At 46.5% G+C, this 19,252-nt stretch overlaps 1 protein-coding gene across 7 annotated transcripts in view; it reads right to left on the bottom strand.

Annotated features, from left to right (window-relative positions):
* Positions 1-11,748: 11,748 nt before the first annotated feature.
* Positions 11,749-19,252, bottom strand: part of ftcdnl1 (formiminotransferase cyclodeaminase N-terminal like 1) — a 33,982-nt gene continuing 26,478 nt past the window's right edge. For 6 of the 7 annotated variants that reach the window (XM_038789055.1, XM_038789059.1, XM_038789058.1 and 3 more), the window contains 2 exons: positions 17,212-17,403; positions 11,749-13,969 (listed from right to left, as the gene is read on the bottom strand). In XM_038789055.1, coding sequence (XP_038644983.1) covers positions 13,530-13,969; positions 17,212-17,403 — 632 coding nt within the window. In that variant the 3' untranslated portion in view covers positions 11,749-13,529. The remainder of the gene's footprint in view (positions 13,970-17,211; positions 17,404-19,252) is intronic. The other variant, XM_038789060.1, reaches the window with a different exon arrangement.

The raw sequence follows: 19,252 nt of genomic DNA, 5'->3' as shown, positions 1-19,252 counted from the left end.
GACATGTACAGATGTAACAAGTGATAACAGGCCCCAACTACCTGTGCCAAACGTCACCTGTGCTCACACTCTACCCATATAATTTCTTACATTTGTGAATCCTCCCACTACGTCTGAGTGTGTTCCCAGGATGCACATCAGAAGTGGAAGTAGCTTGCTGCCTTCCATGCCCTGTTGCCTGGGTTGCCCTTGGTGGGTGTCCTCTGGAGGTGACACTGGTGTTGACGCATCACTCTGTGCCTATGTTGCACCATCTCAGAAAGGAGAGATACAAATGGGCAGGTCACTCCCAGAGTCTCACTGCGTAGAAAGCCCAGGAATGTTCTCCAGCAAATCCTCCCCCCTCTGGGTGCTTGTGGGCCCCTGGGTCACTCCACAGGATGGAGGGGCAGCTGGAATGGGCATTAGAAGACTCAACTGGTGTTGCCAGTCCTGGACGCCCGCCATTGTCTGCACCATGATGTTGAGCCCCTCAGCCATGGCCCTCAGGGGCTAAGCCATGCTTCGGAGTTCTCCCATCATAGATCTGACTTCTTGCCCCTGGCTTTCTACTGGTTGTTCCAGTTTGCCAAACTGTGCAAATATTTCATCTAGACATTCCATTGTCTTTCCACATTTGCCGACTTCATTATCATTCTTTGCGCCAAGAAACAATATCCTTCAATTGGTCCCTCAAAATCGATATGTACACTTTGCCATGGCTACTTTGGCCAATCTCAAGGGAGAAGTGGTTAAAGAGGTGATATATTTTGATCCGAGCACAAGTCTGACATTGACCTACTCTTTCTTCAATCTGTGAATCTAGTTCCGGATTCCAGAAATAACTCTTTCATGTGTACAGCTCCTGAATGTCCTTTGTGGAATTGATCCCATATACGACTCTGCAAGCATGGAGGAATGATGACTCGGATTCCCCCATATAAGTACTCCATTTTGTAGGGTTAATTCAAGTTCCCTTGTTTAAATGGCTTAAATTCCGGATTCCTCCTCTGCTTATCCAATGGTACACCTTTCAAGATAATGTCCATGACCTTCCCCATGACCAGATCTGATGTTGTATGCCTTTGCACTTGTGATGCAGCAATAGGTACACTACCCACCTGAGAAAAGTACACATAGTTTACAAAGTTCTCCTGTGATTTGGCTTTGTCTTGCATTGGTAAACGTGACAGAGCATCAGCATTCGCATGTTGCTCACATCTACTGTATTTTATCTTATAATTATGTACTGACAAGATGAGGGACCATCTCTGTAAACGACTCGCAGCTAGAGATGATATTCCTTTTTGTGGTCCAAAACTTGTTGTCAAAGGCCCGTGGTCTGTTAAAAGGTAAAATGTCTTCCATACAAGAAATGATGAAATAGTTTGACTCCAAATATTAATGAACTAAGATTTCTTCAGGACATTTTTTACTTCATTATACACCTCTTCACCTTTACAGCCTTTTGTCCAAGTCCATTGTTGGTTGGTACATAATAATATATGGAGTGGTTTTAATGATACCGAGATCTTGAATGAATTTTCCATAGTAATTGATGAGTCCCAAAAAAGATCTCAGTTGTGATGTATTCTGCGACCCTGGCATATCTAAAGTCACAGTCATTTTCTTACGTTCCTTGTGGAGCCCATCCTTATCAATTAAATGGTCTAAATAGCTTACTGATGATTGAAAAATTCACATTTCTCTCTTTGGTCTTGAATACTTGGGGCGGGAGTCTCTATCCCACTGCACCCGTTTTCCGGTGCTGAGCACCCCCGCCAGTAGTGGGATCCTCCATCCCTGCAGCCGGTCAATGGGGTTCCCCATTGTGGGCACCCCCACACCGTCGGGAAATCCACGGGGGTGCCAGTGAAGCGGGGGATCCCGCCGGTGGAGAATCCCGCTCCGTCTTTCAAGACTCTCCAATATTTCTTCCAACTTCTTTCGGTGTTCCTGTTCAGTCCTGCTGGGAATTAAAATGTCGTCCAAATAACACTGAACACCGTTGAGGCCACTAAGTATCAATTTTCCAAGTTCCCCTTCAACTTTTGGTGTGATAGCACATGGCACAGTTCTTGCCTTCCAGCATTTAGGAGTGCTGTCAGGTTTAATCCAAAGTTTTGCCTCAACTCCAGACTTTTATTGTTTTAAAATATCTTCTTGTACTTTTCTAAGAATTTCTGTAATGTGTTCTTTCCATCTTGCCAATTTAGTTTGATCTTTTCAACATTATATTCCGAAAAGTGCAGGAAAATTTCCTTTCACACGTAATGCCAATTTTTCAGATGAGCATTCAACTGGAATCACCTCTTCTGTGATTTATATCATGCTGTTTTAATGGTACGTTCTTGAGCTTTTGTGATATAACTTCTCGAAGGTAAGAGATACAGCTGCTCCTGTATCAACTTCCATTTTAATTTAGTTCCCATTTACTTTCAAATAACTCAACATCTCTATGTACCCCTTAGCATCAATAATACACCAAGCTTTAGTTCTTGATCTCCGTTGAGATTGTGTCTTCCTGGGAATTTTCATTATCTTCCCTCATTCTGTGTACCCTTTTTGTGGATTTGGTTGCGTTCTATGACTATGAAGATGACAGTTCTCCCGAGAATTCTATTTGTGTTTCAATGCCTTCCAAATTTTATCCCTAAGGCATTTTTCAGGAAGATGAACGCGGCGATCTCGGGTTTTGTATGGTCTGGAAGGGCCTCGAGGGTGAGGAAGGTTCTTTTGGAATGGGGGCACAGGATGGGGGGCTTGGCCCTTCCGAATTTTATTAATTATTATTGGGCGGCGAATAGATCGATGGTTAGGAAGTTGGGTTGTGGGGGAGGGTCAGTGTGGGAGCGAGTGGAGGCGGCATCCTGTAAGGGTACGAGTTTTGAGGCTTTGTTAATGGCACCTCTGCCGTTCTCGCCGGCTCGGTACTCCAGAAGCCTAGTGGTAGTGGCAGCCCTGAGGGTGTGGGGGCAATTGAGGCAGCACATGAGACTGGAGGGGACGTCGGTATGGTAACCGATCTGTGACAACCACCGTTTTGTTCCGGGAGGGCTGGACGGGGGCTTTAGGTGGTGGCAGCGGGCAGGGAATGAGAGATTTGGTGATCTCTTCATTGAAGAGGGTTTTCCGAGCCTGGAGAGATTAGAGGTGTTTAAGTTGCCGGGTGGGAATGTGTTTCGGTACCTACAGATACGGGACTTTATCCGGAGGCAGATTCCAAGCTTCCCTCGCCTCCCTCTAAGGGGACTGCAGGATAAGGTGATGTCAAAAAGAGGGGTTGGGGAGGGGAGGGTCTCGGAAATACATATGGAATTGATGGGTCCCAATTGGGGAGGTGAAGAGGAAGTGGGAGGGTGAGTTGGGAGGGGAGTTGGAAGTCGGACTATGGGAAAAGACCTTGAGGAGAGTCAATTCATCCTCGTCATGTGCCAGGCTTAGCCTGATCCAGTTCAAGGTTTTCCGCACCTTTGGGGCGGCCCGACTCCGGAGTGGTTCACGCCACTCCGACACGCCGGGACCCCCCACCCTGCCGGGTAGGGGAGAATCCCGGCCCATGTCAGAGGTCTTGGAAGTGAGGGTTACTCTGAGTCCAGAGATGGCAATATTTGGGGTGTCGGAGGATCCGGGGTCCCAAGAGGGGAGTGAGGCAGACGTTTTGGCTTTTGCCTCCCCGGTGACCCGAAGACAGATGTTGCTAGGATGGAGGGGCACGGAGCCTCCAAAGTCAGGGGTGTAGGTCAGTGACATGGCAGGGTTTCCCAGGCTGGAGAAGATTAAGTTCGCCATAAGAGGTTCAATTCAGGGGTTCGCTCGGGGGTGGCAGCCGTTTATCGACTTCTTTAAGGAAAACTGACCATCAACAGAAAGGGGCGGGGGGGAGGTGTGCGGACAGGGGGGAGGGGCAGAAAGGGAGGCATGGCATTGTAGAATAAGGATAGGGAATCTAATATACGGGCAGTCAGGAGGTAGGGCGGAGGTGGGGGATGTTGGGTATGTTATTGTGATGTTGTTGCATGTGTCGGACAGCTCTGTTGTTTAGAATGTTTAAATGTTAAAATTATAAATGCTTCAATAAAATGTTTTCTAAACAAAAAGATGGTAAGAGTCAATGTGGACATGATGAATTTCCTTAGTTTCCTCAGGAAGTATATTCGCTGTTGTGCTTTCTTGGTCGCAGCTTCGACGTGGGTGGACCAGGACAGCTTTTTGGTGATGTGCACACCTAGGAATTTGAACCTGTTAACCATCTCCACCTCGACCCCCTTGATGCAGACAGGGGTGTGTACAATACTTTGCTTCCTGAAGTCAATGACCAGCTCTTTAGTTTTGCTGACATTGAGGGAGAGATTGCTGTCGTTCATTACTCCACGAGGTTCTTTATCTCCCTCCTGTATTCTTAGTCATCGTTGTTCGAGATCCGACGCACTATGGTTGTGTCGTCAGCAAACTTGTAGATAGAGTTGGAGCCAAATTTTGTCACACAGTTGTGTGTGTATAGGGAGTATAGTAAGGGGCTAAGTACGCTGCTTTGCAGGGCCCCAGTATTGAGGACTATTGTGGAGGAGGTATTGTTTGTCCTTACTGATTGTGGTCTGTTGGTTAGAAAGTTGAGGATCCAGTTGCAGAGTGAGGAGCCAAGTCATAGGTTTTGGAGCTTTGATATCCGCTTGGCTGGGATTATGGTGTTGAAGGCGGAGCTGTAGTCAATAAATAGGAGTCTGATGTAGGAGTCTTTGTTGCCAAGATGCTCCAGGGATGAGTGTAGGGCCAGGGAAATGGCGTCTGCTGTGGACTGGTTGCGGCAGTATGAGAGTTACAGTGGATCTAGGCATTCTGTGAGTGTGGAAGTGATGTGCCTCATGACCAACATCTCGAAGCACTTCATTACGATCGATGTGAAGGCCACTGGACAATAATTACTGAGGCACTTTGCCTGGTTCTTCTTTGGCACCGGTATGGTGGTGGTTTTCTTGAAGCAGGTGGTGACCTTGGAACATACCTGGATATCTTGTATAGGTCAGGGTTGCCTGCCTTGAACGCTTCATACCTGGCCTTCAGTAGGGAGTCATCTCCTGATTAAGCCATGGTTTCCGGTTGGGGAATGTACAGACTACTTTCTTTGGCAAACAGTCATCTACACATTTGCTGATACAAGTCTGTGACGGTGATGGCATACTCGTTCAGGTCGGTCGCTGAGTTCTTAAATATGGACTAGTCCAATGCCTCCAAGAAATCACGTAGGAGCTCTTCTGTTGCCTCGGACCAGCACTGCATGACCTTCTTAACTGAATTCTCCCGCTTATGTTTCTGCTTATATGCTGGGAGAAGGAGCACCGTCTAATGGTCCGATTTTCCGAATACGGTCGGGGGATGGATCGGTAGGCGTCCTTGATTTTTGTGTAGCAGAGGTCAAGAGTTGTCGCCCCTGGTGGGACAGGAGATGTGTTGCTTGAATTTTGGCAGGACACTCTTGAGATAGGTTTACATGATTCATGAAGATGTGTTGCTTTGCTCCCTTGCCATTTTATTCCAATGAAAATAGTTATATTGAGTCAGCTAGCTCCATAGTGAAATGTATTCAATCCTGGTGGCCAAGAGGGCTTGCAATCTTTCTGCTGTTTATTTATCTGTGCTGGGTTATCACAGGACTTGCCTGACTATGATAACGAGAGCTTGCCAGTATCTGGTTTCAGAAGTACAGCAGCAAACAACTTTTTTTACACATGCTACTGTGATAGGCATTGACTATTTTAAATCCAACTATGTTATGCACAAGGTAAAAATACCAGTGCGGTAATCCTACTAGTAGTGTTTGTTTCTATTTGGAGGCATGAATTTTTTTTAAAAAAGAGTAATGCCAGCATCACCCTGTGGTAATATTCTTATTTAACTGAGTTAAATTCTATTGTGATACAATTCTAAAAAGTTAGCATTACAAAGCTCCTTCCAGTTGAAACGGTGTAGCGATTTGAGCTAACTTTCATTCTGGACTGGACATCGTCTTCAGAATGCAGGGTGTTAGTTACAAACCCTTGCCAATGGCCTAGCTACCATTACTTTACTAATCCAAAGAGCAAATACCAGAACCATGGGACACAGAAGTGCGAAAGTAAAACCAAGCAAATTATAGCCAGTGTCGGACTCATGTCAATCAGGTTGTTGTGGGACTAAGTTCCAGCGGAATTACCAAATGGAATTAAAATGAAGCAAGATGGACAAGTTTTCTTTTTAAAAAATGATGCCCTTTATGCAAGGTTACAGATTGAAGGTAGATATGAAGCCACATGATCGTTGCACACACCATAAAGTCAGTTAATTGTTATAAACTTCAGGAAGTACTGCTAATCCAGAATGTGCCCTATGCATCTCTTAATGAGTTCAAGGGATAATCTATTTTATAGGTCATAATGTTTAATTTTACAGCTAAGAAAAATGCAATAGAATTCTATTACATAATCCTGAACATTTATAGATCCAGGGAGTCAATTTATTTCAGTGATTTACTTCAGGAGGCAGAACAATGGCATAGTGGTTAGTACTGCTGTCTCACAGCATCATGGATCCAGCTTCAATTCCGACCTGGGGTGATTCTCTGTGTGGAGTTTGTACATTCTCCCAGTGCCTGCGTGGGTTTCTGCTGGGTGCTCCGATTTCCTCCCACAGTCCAAAGATGTGCAGGTTAGGTGAATTGGCCATGCGATTTTTAAAAGTATAAATTTAGAGTACCCAACTATTTTTTTCAATTAAGGGAAATTTAGCATGCCCAATTCATCTACCCTGCATATCCTTGGGTTGTGAGGGTGAAACCCACCCAAACACGAGGAGACTGTGCAAAGTCCACACGGACAGTGACCCGGGGCTGGGTGAACCTTGACGCTGTGAGGCAGCAGTGCTAACCACTGTGCCGCTGTGCTGCCCCAGGATTGGCCATGCTAAATTGCCCCTTAGTATCTAAAGGTTAGGTGGGGTTATGGTAATACATGGATAGGATAGAGAATTAGGCCCAGCTAGGGTGTTCTTTCGGAGGGTTAGTGCAGACTCAAAGGCCAAATGGCTTCCTTGCGCACTGTATGGATTCTATGATTGGGTTGCCTGTTGAGTGTAGAATGGCATTGGTAGGCCTGATGTATACTTTTAACTTTTCATCACTGACAGGGCAGAAACATGGAGCAATTTGCATACATGCTGAAACCAGTGTCCAGAGCTCCAATCGACGGCATCCAAATTTTCAAGTCAGCTATTACCTGCCAACTCTCTGCTAACATTAAAAATATGTTGTTGTACTGCAACGATGGAAGCAAGATTATGGTCAGAACTTTCAACTTCTGCAAAATGGACAGTATTAGATCGGCCGGCTTTGAACAAAGCTCATCTAATTAACTTTGATAGCATGAAAGATCTGACAGTTGTATGACTGACCCTCTTTATTGGCTATTTTACACCCCTATCAAAGTTGAATTTCAGCTTCATGGTCCGTATCAAAATGCATGAATTATAATAAAAGTGAAAGTGTAGAAAGACCCTTGACATAGGAAAGAACTTTGACAACACAGTAGGTATCAGTTGCTACTCTGTGGCTAGCACGTGCCTCTGTCAGAACATTGTGGGTTTTAGTCAAGCTCCAAAGGCTTGTGCACAGAAGCTAGACTGAAACTTCAGTTGAGCATGGATGAAGTAGTGCTTTGGAGGTGCGGTCCATCTGCCTCTCAGCTGATGATATCACTAAAACAGATGAACTTGTCATTTATCTCATTGCTGCTTGTAGGTCTTTGATGTGCAGGAATCGGCTGTTGTTTTCCAACATTTCCAACAACACCTAAGAAGCTCGACACCATCCAGGAGAAAGCAACCTGCTGGAGAAGCACCCAATCCATCAACGGCATGGAGTCGCAGCCATGTGTACCATCTACAGATGCACTGAGGCAATTCGCCAAGACTCCATGGACAGCATCTTTCAAACCTGTAACCTCTACCACCTAAAAACATAATGGCAGCAGACACATGGAAACAACACCATCTTAAAGCACCCCCCCCCCCCCCCCCCTCCCCTCACCCTGCCATTCCACACACCATCCTGACTGGGAACCAAATTGCCGTTTCTTCAATGTTACAGGGTCCAAATCATGGAACTCCCTCCTTCCCAGAAGAAAAAAGTAGTAAAAAGGGGAATTAAGAATACTGCTCTGAACTGGTCTTGTATACCTTAAAATGAAACACCAGTAAAGTGGGGGAAATGGCCTGAACTGTTTGTTCCTCTGGGCTAACAGCACAGTGGGAATACCAACACCTCAGGGACTGCAGCAGTTCAATAAAGCAGCTCAAGGGCAATTAGGGATGTGCAATAAATGCTGGTCTGGCCACCAACACTCACATCTTGTGAAATAATGAAAACAAAATTGAAAAAATAAAGTTCTGCTATAAAGCTATCCCAAAAGAATGACATTCCAATTGCAATTCTCTGGGGGTGCTGGGCTTACCACTCCAATGCTTGGCGGGGGATTGGAACCCTACACAGCGTTTGGTGAGTGCTGGGGGCGGGGGGGCAAGCAGGGGTTAATTGCTATGAGTATTAAATTGTCTATTTGATTCCACAAGAGTTCAATTGTTAACCTGGATTAACCTTGCTTCAGAAACACCAGAGTGCAAAAGATATATTACGTGTTGAAACACAGCAGCCACAAGCTTCACTGATGTACCAAAAGACATCACGTAAATGCTCTGGCTTCCTCAGTAAATAAACTGATCCAGCCAGTTCGAACAGGGCTACCAAGTAACAAGCGAACATACAAATAGCAGAGATTCAATAAAAGGAAATACTTTTATATTGAATAATTACACAAGTTAATTTGACTTTCTTGCCCAAAAATTAAAACTATTCAGCAGCAGCAATTAAGCAATTTTAATTAATCAGTATGGGGGGGGGGGGATAGTAACAATTTAAATGATCAGATAATCCAAATAACTTTAAAATTAAGTAGCTTGTATATCGACTACCTTTTGAAGTTTTGCACCATTGAGTGATCAGATATCGGTTTAAGCTTGCAATTCCCCCCCCTTAATTCCGGAGCTGAACTATACACCCCTGATGGCCCAGGTAGTTGGTGAGGGGAATGGTTGGGGAGGAACGGGTGGTATCACACAAAGACTGAACTCACCGGAATTTCAAATTGCGAAAGTCCCAGGTTTAATTTTGAGTCCGTGCAGATGTTTTTTGATCCCAAGTAGGGCTGTAAGATTGAGATCAGTAACCAAGATCTGCAGTATAACAGGGTTTTCTCCTGCCAATCACTAGTTACGTTCTGATGCCATGCAAGAACAGAATCAGGCTTGTTTGTGATTCCCTTCAGGGTTGTACAATCTGACCGCGCTGTCCAAGCAGAGGGATGAGGATGCCAAGCATCCACTCGGCATATCACAATATGAGTCAGCACCTTTAGAAGAATATTAATCTTCACACTGACGGCTCCCAATTATTTTACGGAATTATCATAATCCTATTGTTTACTTATGGGGAATTATTTATGCCAGTGAACTAAGTATGGTTCCTGCAAAGAATATCTTTACAAAATCAAATTATCTATTTTCCCCCAGGGGGAAAAGTGAAAGAAATGTTTTTCAGTATCTCTACTGAATGGTGTGATCTGTAGACAGGAGATGTTTTATGCAAGTAAGTGGATTAGCCAATTAGGCAATCCCCAATGAAATGGCTGGGAGATCAGTCTCGCATCAGAATCCCTTAAAACAAACACTTGCAGCTTCCATTTTCTGAAGGTCAGAAGACACGATATGATTCCAAAATACAGCTAACAATTTCTCATAGAGATGGTGGGCCAAGGGGCATCCTTCAGCACCCTGAGTGTGGAAATACTCCCATTTGATTCTCAATTGACTTCATTCGCAGTCTTGTTTTTTTTAAATCAAAGTAATTGAGGCTGCCAAAACTGCAGATTATGATCATCATTTATTGAACCAGGAAGCCAACTAGTGATGAATTATGTAAATAGGCAGATGCAATTCGAACAGCTTACAAATAATTAAATTTTTCTTATATTTTCACCATCCTGGTTTACTACGGCTAAATCACTGGCTTTTAAAGCAGACCAAGGCAGGCCAGCAGCACGGTTCAATTCCCGTACCAGCCTCCCCGAAAAGGCGCTGGAATGTGGCGACTCGGGGCTTTTCACAGTAACTTCATTTGAAGCCTACTTGTGACAATAAGCGATTTTCATTTCATTTCATTTTTCACCATCCTGCTCCACACCTAGATATGATATTCACATGGAAACTGATGAAGTGGGAGCAAGGACACATTGCTTTGTTACATCATTAAGCAGCTTGTGTGAATAACAAATTATTAGTATGTTGAAAACAGAAAGTGCTGGACAAACTCAGCAAGTCTGGCAGCAACTGTGCAGAGAGAAACTGAGTTTTGTTTACAATCTAATATGACTCTTCTTTGGTGCGAACTCAGATTGTGATTATTAGTTGATTAATGCTAACACAAGGCTAAATGAAAAATAAAAGGATGGGATTTTCTGGACCTTCCTGCCAAAGGCGGGATCTTCCTGGCCCGTGGAGGGCGGAGGTTTTTCCCAGCGTTGTGGCCAGCGGGCAATGCAAATGGTCATTCCTGGCCCGCGGAGGGCGGAGGTTTTTCCCAGCGCTGTGGCTAGCGGGCAATGCAAATGGTCATTCCTGGCCCGCGGAGGGCGGAGGTTTTTCCCAGCGCTGTGGCTAGCGGGCAATGCAAATGGTCATTCCTGGCCCGCGGAGGGCAGAGGTTTTTCCCAGCGCTGTGGCTAGCGGGCAATGCAAATGGTCATTCCTGGCCCGCGGAGGGCGGAGGTTTTTCCCAGCGCTGTGGCTAGCGGGCAATGCAAATGGTCATTCCTGGCCCGCGGAGGGCGGAGGTTTTTCCCAGCGCTGTGGCTAGCGGGCAATGCAAATGGTCATTCCTGGCCCGCGGAGGGCGGAGGTTTTTCCCAGCGTTGTGGCCAGCGGGCAATGCAAATGGTCATTGACTTTGGCAGGTCTGGAAGATCCCATCACTGGCCGATGATGAGCCACGTTTGCCACCGGACAACCCGCTTTAGGGGGAGGGGGACTTCCTGCTGCAATAACCACAGATGACATTCATCAAGCTACAATTAAGCAATATGTAGTGGATATATTTCTTCCTTCAGTCTGGCAACAATAAGTTGATCTCTTCTATGTGACATTTCTTGTGCCATATCCAAAGTAAACTACTTGGGTGAATAACACCTATCCTCCTCTTTCTAAGAATGGCCCAGTTTCAAACTTTAAACTTCTAGAAAGGACATGGAAAGTATTTTAAAATTCTAGGCTTGCCATAGTAACTCAACATACAGAGTATCATGGTGTTAGCTTGTGCTCGCATTGAAGCTAGGGACAGGAGCATCTCATAGAATCGAGGTCTACAGCACCCTCCGACCCATCACCTCTGCATTAGTCAAAACCAACCAACTACCTATTCTAATCCCATTTTCCAGCACTTAACCCATGGTCTTGTGTGCTTTGGCATCACAAGTGTACATCTAAATACTTCTTAAATGTTATGTGGGTCTCTGCCTCCACCACCCTTTCAGGCAGAGTTCCAAACTCCCACCATCCTCTGGGTGAAAAAGTTCCCCCTCATGTCCCCATTAAACATCCTGCTCCTTACCTTAAATCTATGCCCCCTGGTCATTAATCCCTCCACCAAGGGGAAAGGTTTCTTCCTGTCTATCTATTTTATACATCACAATGATGTCCCCCCTCAGTCACCTCTGCTCCAAGGAAAACAACCCCAGTTTATCCAATCTCTCTTCATAACCAGGCAACATCCTGGTAAATCTCCTTTGCACCCTTTCCAGTGCCATCACATCTCTCCGAAAATGTGGAATCCAGAACTGCACACAATACTCTGGCTAACCATTGGCCTAACCAATGTTTTATACAGCTCCAGCATAACCTCCCTGCTCTTAAACTCTATGGCTCAACTCAAACCGAATGCCTTCTGAACCACTGTATCCACCTGCCATGCGATCGTAAGGGACCAGTGTACATGCACACCATGGTCCCTCTGATCCTCGATGCTTCCCAGAATCCTTCCGTTTATCATGTATTCCCTTGCCTTGTTTGTCCTGCCAAAGTGCATCACCTCACACTCGCCCAAATTGAATTCCATTTGCCACTGATCAGCCCATCTGACCAGCCCATCCATATCCTCAAGTAACGTAGGGCTATCTTCCTCACTATTTACCACCCCAACAATTTTTGTATCATCCATGAATTAACTGTTCACCACTCCTACATTAATATCTAAATCATATATATAAAGCACAAACAGCATGGGCTCCGATATTGATCCCTACGAGACCCCACTAGACACAGGCCAGGAATCTCTAAAAACGCAGCTAAGTGTTGATGTCGGCGTAAACACCGCCCTGGCTCTCCAAATGAACATTCATTCTGTCTCTCAGATTTGCTTCCAATAGTTTCCCCACCACTGAGGTTAGACTGACTGGCCTATAGTCTCCTGATTTATCCCTTCCTCCATTCTTGAATAATGGAACCACATTGGCTATCCTGCAGTCCTCTGGCACCTCACCTGCGGCCAGACAGAAATTGAAGATTACTGCCAGCACCAATGATATTTCCTCCCTTGACCTCACTCAACAGCCTGGGATACATTTCATCTGGCCCTGGAGATTTGTCTACTTTTAAGCCTGCCAGAACACTCAAACCCTTGTCTATATTAATTTATTTAATTGTATTATTTCTCTCAGCAAAACTCCTAAATTCTTACTGTGTCATCAGATATTAGCACATGAAAAAACAGAAGATAAATTATCCCAATGAGCAACTATATGAGCCAGACCATCCCATGTTCAAACTCTGTCTGTGCTGAGTCAGCTAATCTGAGCCTGACTGGTGATCCAATAGCATTAATTGGCGTTCCGTCATTCAGCCAGAGATTCCTTTCCTTTCACCATCTAGCCCCTCCTACTAGAAACAGCATCTGTGGGCAGGATAGGTCTCATCTGTAAAACCATTAATCGCTGAATTATCAGCACATATTGTCTGGGCTGACAAATGCATAATTGGAATTTGCTTGAGAGATCAGGGAGTTTTCAACATCTTTGGAACTGTGACTACATATTTGCCAATGCCTTCAGTAAAACAGAAAGATTACATCTTGGACAGAAAGTCAATGAATAAGCCAACCCTGGGTCGCTTTCATAATTTCTCATGAGATATGTCAATAGTGTCATTGTCAGAATCTTGGAAATCAGCTGCGTCTTTCCCATCCCAGAGGAACCTGCTCCTATTTCAAATCATTTCTATGGTGTGCCCAATTTACTGTTATACTTATATAAGAATGAATTTCCACATATTGAAAACAGGTCAATTTTCTTGGAATATAATTATAAGACTCCAAATATTCATCATAGTGCATTCAGTTCTGTGAATTAGTTTAGTGAGAGACATGTTTAGTTTAAACGAGATTGCTTCATGGCATCAATCACACACCTATGTCTCTTTTACATAGTAATGGTCTTGTGCCTCTTCCAGAACTCTCCACACCCTTCCCGTATTGCCTGTTCTGCCAAGTTTTTACAGCGTTCAGGCGTGAACCCAACTAATGCAGTACCAACCGTTGGAACTCCATGGTCAGCAGCCAATTTTTTAATCTGCCTCTCTATTGAGATTGGAGAAAAGTATAAGTGTTCTTCCCCCTGAATATAATAAGAGATATATTGTCTGCTTTTTTCTGTCACAGACGATGGAGGCTTGTCTTTAAAGCTCTCCACATTACAGGCTATCTCCACTGTGCCCTCATGAGGAAAGGCCATTGCCTGAATGCCTCGAAGGCCGCCGGGATTGGCCCCTCGGACAGCACTGGCAATCTGCTGACCGATGTTCAGATCCTGCGTATCTATAGTCACATTGCAGTTCATAACATACGGACTAGCGCCAATTCCTAAAAGAAAATAAAAGAAAATGACATTATAAATGGATGGCCCTTTTCAGAAACTGTAATCAATCTGTTTTCAAAATAATTTCTGCTTTTAAAACCAGTATTTTTACCTTTCCCCAAATTACTTGTACAACAAGCTTATGGGTTCTTTAAAGTCAAAGCAACAGAGGTATTGGACAAGGTAACATTACAGATACATGGGGCGAGGCACAAGACAGGGCCCGATGGAAGAACTTTGTTGTGGCCTGAAGTCTCACCTAGGACTAGGTGGGCAACTAATGAACTAATCAGAGATAGTCTAGATAAATGTAAGATCAGTAGTCAAATTATAGTCAAAATCCTTTCAGGTGGGATTCACCGACCCCCTACTGGGCCGGAGAATCGGCGGGGGGCGGCGTGAATCCCGCCTGGACGCCGGCTGCCAGATTCTCTGCCGCTGTTTTTTTGGTGGGGGCGGGAATCGCATTGCGCCGCTCGGGGGCCGTTCACAGCGCCCCCCCCCCTCCCCCCCCCCCCCCCCCGCCGATTCTTCACCCCACAATGGGCTGAGTCGCCGCCCGGTTTTGGCCAGTCCCGCCGGCGTAAGTCAAACCAGGTCCGTACCGGTGGGACATGGCTCTGCGGGCGGCCTGCGGAGTCCTCGGGGGGATCTGGCCCTGGGGGGGGGGGGGGGGGGGGGGGCATGGTGGCTTGGCCCGCGATCAGGGCCCACCAATCCGCAGTCGGGCCTGTGCCATGGGGGCACTATTTCCCTCCGTGGCGGCCGCTGTAACGGTCCGCCATGGCTGGCGTGGAGAAGACCCCCCCCCCCCCCCCCCGTGAATGCGCTGGGATGCCGCAAGTACATGCTGGCGTCCCGCGCATGCGCCAATTCACGCTGGCCGGAAGAGGCCCTTCGGCGCTGGTTGGCACCGCGCCAAGACCTTCACCGCCAGCTGGCGTGGTGCCAACCCCGCCGACGCAGCCCCTGAAGGTGAGGAGGATTCCACACATTCCGGGCGGCCCAACGCCGGAGTTGTTCACGCCGCTCTTAGCCCTGGTACGGCCTGCTCCGCAGGTTAGGGGAGAATCCCACCCATGGTTGCCAATGGTTGAGTGATTAAAACTGAGGATACTGAAGGCGAGACATGATGGAGAGCAGAAATTCAGAGGAGTTTAGACCCAGAAGAGGTTGCATCGATAGGGAGGGAGACACCTTGATGAGGAGGCGGGGTGGACGACATGAAAGCAAAGAGAATTTGCCAGACTGTGAGTCAACATAGGTCAGCGAACACAGGAATGATGGATGAATGGAACTTGATACAAGTTAGGGTGTGGACAGCAAGGTTTTGGATGATCTCAAGTTGATGTGGTATAGAAAATGGAACAGCATTGGAATAGTTAGGTCTGGTGGGAACAAAGGCGTACGATAAAGCTTTCAGTAGTGTGGAGGCAGGATGTAAACAGGCAATGTTATTGAGATGCAAATAAAGAGTCTTGGTGAGTTGATATGGAGTTGGAAGCTTATCTCAGAGTCAAATATGACTGAGGCCGGGATTCTCCCGCAATTGGCGAGACGGTCCGACGCCGGTGCTAAGAGCGGCGTGAACCACAGCGGCGTCGGGCCGCCCGAAAGTTGCGGAATCCTCGGCTAGGCCGGCGCCGACAGGGTTGGCACCGCGCCAACCGGCGCCGAAGGACCGCCGTGGGCCGGCGCGAGTTGACGCACACGCAGAATCACCAGCGTGTTTCCTGCGCATGCGCAGGGGGTTTCTTGCCCGCACCGGCCATGGTGGAGCCCTACAGCGGCCAGCGTGGAGGGAAAGAGTGCCCCCACGGCACAGGCCCGCCGCAGATCGGTGGGCCCCGATCGCGGGCCAGGACCCACCCCCCCCCCCACGCTGAGGACTCTGTTAGCCGCCCTCCAAGCCAGGTCCCTCCGGGATGGACCATTGACGCAGACGGGACAGGCTGAAAACGGGCGACTGCTTGGCCCCCGACCGGCGTGGCGTGATCCCCGCCCCACCCCCGCTCGCAAACCGGCTCCGGAGAATTCGGCAGCTGGCATCGGAGCGGCGGGGTGGGATTCACACCGCCCCCGGCGATTCTCCGACCCGGCGGGGGGTTGGAGAATCCCACCCACAGAGTTTGTAAACAAACATTCAATGGTCCAAATCTGTGATTTTCTGTTTGTTGCAGAAAAGAAAGCCAAATCTTGAGGAACAAAATGGGCAAAGGTTACTGATGTTTTAAATTTTTCTTTCCAAAACCCCAGATGAGCCCAACAAATTCTTTCCACCTTTTGAGTTTGGCTGCTCCAAAATGACGACCAAATGTGTTGTTTTACTAAACAAGTCAAATTTTCTATTTATTTCACTGGATTCAGGGTCCTTTATGAAGCTTATAGGTTGACTGACAACTGTTGACCTCAATCAAGACATTCAAAGCCTCAACTTTTTCATGCTCAGATGCTGTCAGAAGCTGAATGTAAAACTGCAAACCCATCTGACAGGGAACTCAGAGAGTTGCGAGGATTTTGAGAACACAGGACTAAGGCAAGTGGATAAGATAGTAGCATATAGTCACTGTCCGTGTGGAGTTTGCACATTCACCCCATGTCTGCGTGGGTTTCATTCCCACAACCCAAAGATGGGCTGGCTTAGGTGGATTGGCCATGCTAAATTACCCCTTAATTGGCAAAAAATAAAAATAATTGGCTACTCTAAATTTAGAAAAAAAAAAGATCGTAGTATATAGAAAAAATTGTGTTGAACTAATTGAGTTCAATTAAAATAAGCAAACAGACATGAAGAAGTTTAGTTAACATGAGCAGGTATTGAGATAACAATGATGGTTATATAAAGGTGAATTAATAGAGAAGAACAGAGTGATGGTACATTTTCTGACCATAATCCTTATAGTCATTAATTAATTTTCATTATCTAATGGGTGGCACGGTAGCACAGTGGTCAGTACTGTTGCTTCACAGCATCAGGGTCCCGGGTTCGATTCCCGGCTTGGGTCATTGTCTGTGTGGAATCTGTATGTTCTCCCCATGCCTGCGTGGGTTTCCTCCAGGTGCTCCGGATTCCTCCCACAAGTCCCGAAAGACGTGCTGTTAGATGGATTGGACATTCTGAATTCTCCATGAACCCGAACAGGTGCCTGAATGTGGCGACTAGGGGATTTTCACAGTAACTTCATTGCAATGTAAGCCTACTTGTGACAATAAAGCTAATTAATTAATTTTAGGTTCTACTACCAACCTGTTAAACCATATCTAGGAGAAACTGTCATTCCCACATCTGGCTTTATTTCATTCACCTTCAAATTGCTCCTGTTATACCAGTTCAACTCTTTTCTGCGTTGGACCAGATTTCGTTTGAGAGGTTGATCAGCGTATCCAAAATAAAACATACTGCAGTCCGGTACATCATGGGATAATCTTTCTGCAATGTCTTTGAGAGGAAATAAAAGGGGACAAAAAATTCTCAGGTTGTAAGACCTAACGCTGCGCGTAGCTTGCATAGTTAAAAGGAAACAATTCCTATACTGATTCAAAAATAGAAGCAAATGGCCCATTGCCAGTTTGGTGATGTGCCGAAGTGGAGAATCCAATCGAAGCCAAAACGTCGTAAACCGTCGGTGTATAAATAGTTTGCAATTCACCCAATGGCAGGTTAATGGCAGGATGGTTCTCTCACTGCCTGGCCATTTTGCATTAATTTGAATGCGCATTCAAACAGCTGCTCACCGGAATGTGTCACGCCAGCGGGAATTCATGTTGGCCTCAAACCCATTTGCAACTCAGCTCTGTACACAAGTTGGACCTCAGTTCACTCCTGACCTTTAGGTGATTGCAACATACGTAGCCGACCTGCCGTAACGTTGTGCAGCTCTTGCTGCACTCAACGCCACACTGCTGTGTGGCCTCCAACTCCATACCGAGCTTGTCTTATGGGCAGCTGTGTGCTGCTGCACTCGTGGACCCTCCCCTTTCACTGACTTCGTACTGCGCCCAGGGTTGTGGAGTGCCAGTGCCTGACACCACTGGTCTGTCTGCTCAGCACTGTGTTCACTCCAACAGACTGAAGTGTGAGGGGGCACGATGAAAGGAAGGGGGAAAAGAGGTGGATGAGGATGGTGAACAATTGGAAGATAGAGGGAAGACCAAGGTCTGGGAAGCTGGACCCCGACAAAGCTGCATTAAGCGCTAACAAACTAAAGGGTCAAAGGGATACCATATAATTTACTGGAAGGGGATGAATGCAGACTTCAGAATCGAGGCTCATTAGCGTGGCACATTATGAATGGTTTGCACCAGTACTCAGAATTCGGGGCTGTTTGGTCAGAAAATGGGAACAATGTCACCACTCACGTTTTAGTTCAGGGACTGGCAGACAGGAGTGAGAGAACGCAAATATTCCTGTTGCAAAATAGAAGGGAGTCATAGATTTGTTAAAATAAATTTAAAGTACCCAATTAATTTTTCTGCCCAATTAAAGGGCAATTTAGCGTAGTGAATCCACCTACCCTGCACATCTTTGAGTTCTGGGGGCGAAACCCACGCAAACACAGGGAGAATGTGCAAACTCCACACGGACAATTACCCAGAGCCGGGATCGAACCTGGGACCTTGGTGCTGTGAGGCAACAGTGTTAACCACTGTGCTGTCCTGAACGGTGTCATAGATGATAGGCTAGCCAGGGGCTATGTGGATACGATCTGAAGTCAAAGATAGGAGACGGTGCAGAAGAATACTGGGAATGCAGCGGGAGCAAACATTGGGAGCATGATGCACCCCAGCTGCAGGGAGGGGTACGGACAGCATGCTTCAAAGGAAAAATGCACAGTTTGGTGTGCAGGGCGATGCCACTGTCAATGTTCCTGGGCTTGGGAGTCTCTGTACTGGGCTGCAGATGAAATGGTGATGATCACTGGGGAGATCTGCAGCCTGTAGATAAGGAAGACATGATACAGGGGGCGGGGATGAGGGTGGTATATGTGAAGCTTATCATGGGGCGGGGGTGCTCACCTCTGTACTTAACGGTGTACAGTGCACACAGCTTCCAGATGGGGTAGGTAAAGGTCCATGTTTGGCATGAGCGTTTCGCAGGTGATGGGGTCGGGGGGAGGTGGGGGGTGGGAGGGAGGATGTGTGGTCTGAATGCCTACCACTACAATGATGGGATTCAACATTAGTGGGGGAATTCTGGAGAATGACAGGAAGAAGTTCTCCCTGCACATTCCGAGGCTCCATTAAATCAGAGGGATGCAGGGTCAAACTCAGCCCTGGAGTAAAGATGT

Source organism: Scyliorhinus canicula, chromosome 2 (assembly GCF_902713615.1).
Source record: "Scyliorhinus canicula chromosome 2, sScyCan1.1, whole genome shotgun sequence".
In the NCBI taxonomy this organism is placed as follows: domain Eukaryota; kingdom Metazoa; phylum Chordata; class Chondrichthyes; order Carcharhiniformes; family Scyliorhinidae; genus Scyliorhinus; species Scyliorhinus canicula.
The sequence above is the reverse complement of the archived record's forward strand: the minus strand, read 5'-3'. Positions and strand labels throughout refer to the sequence as shown.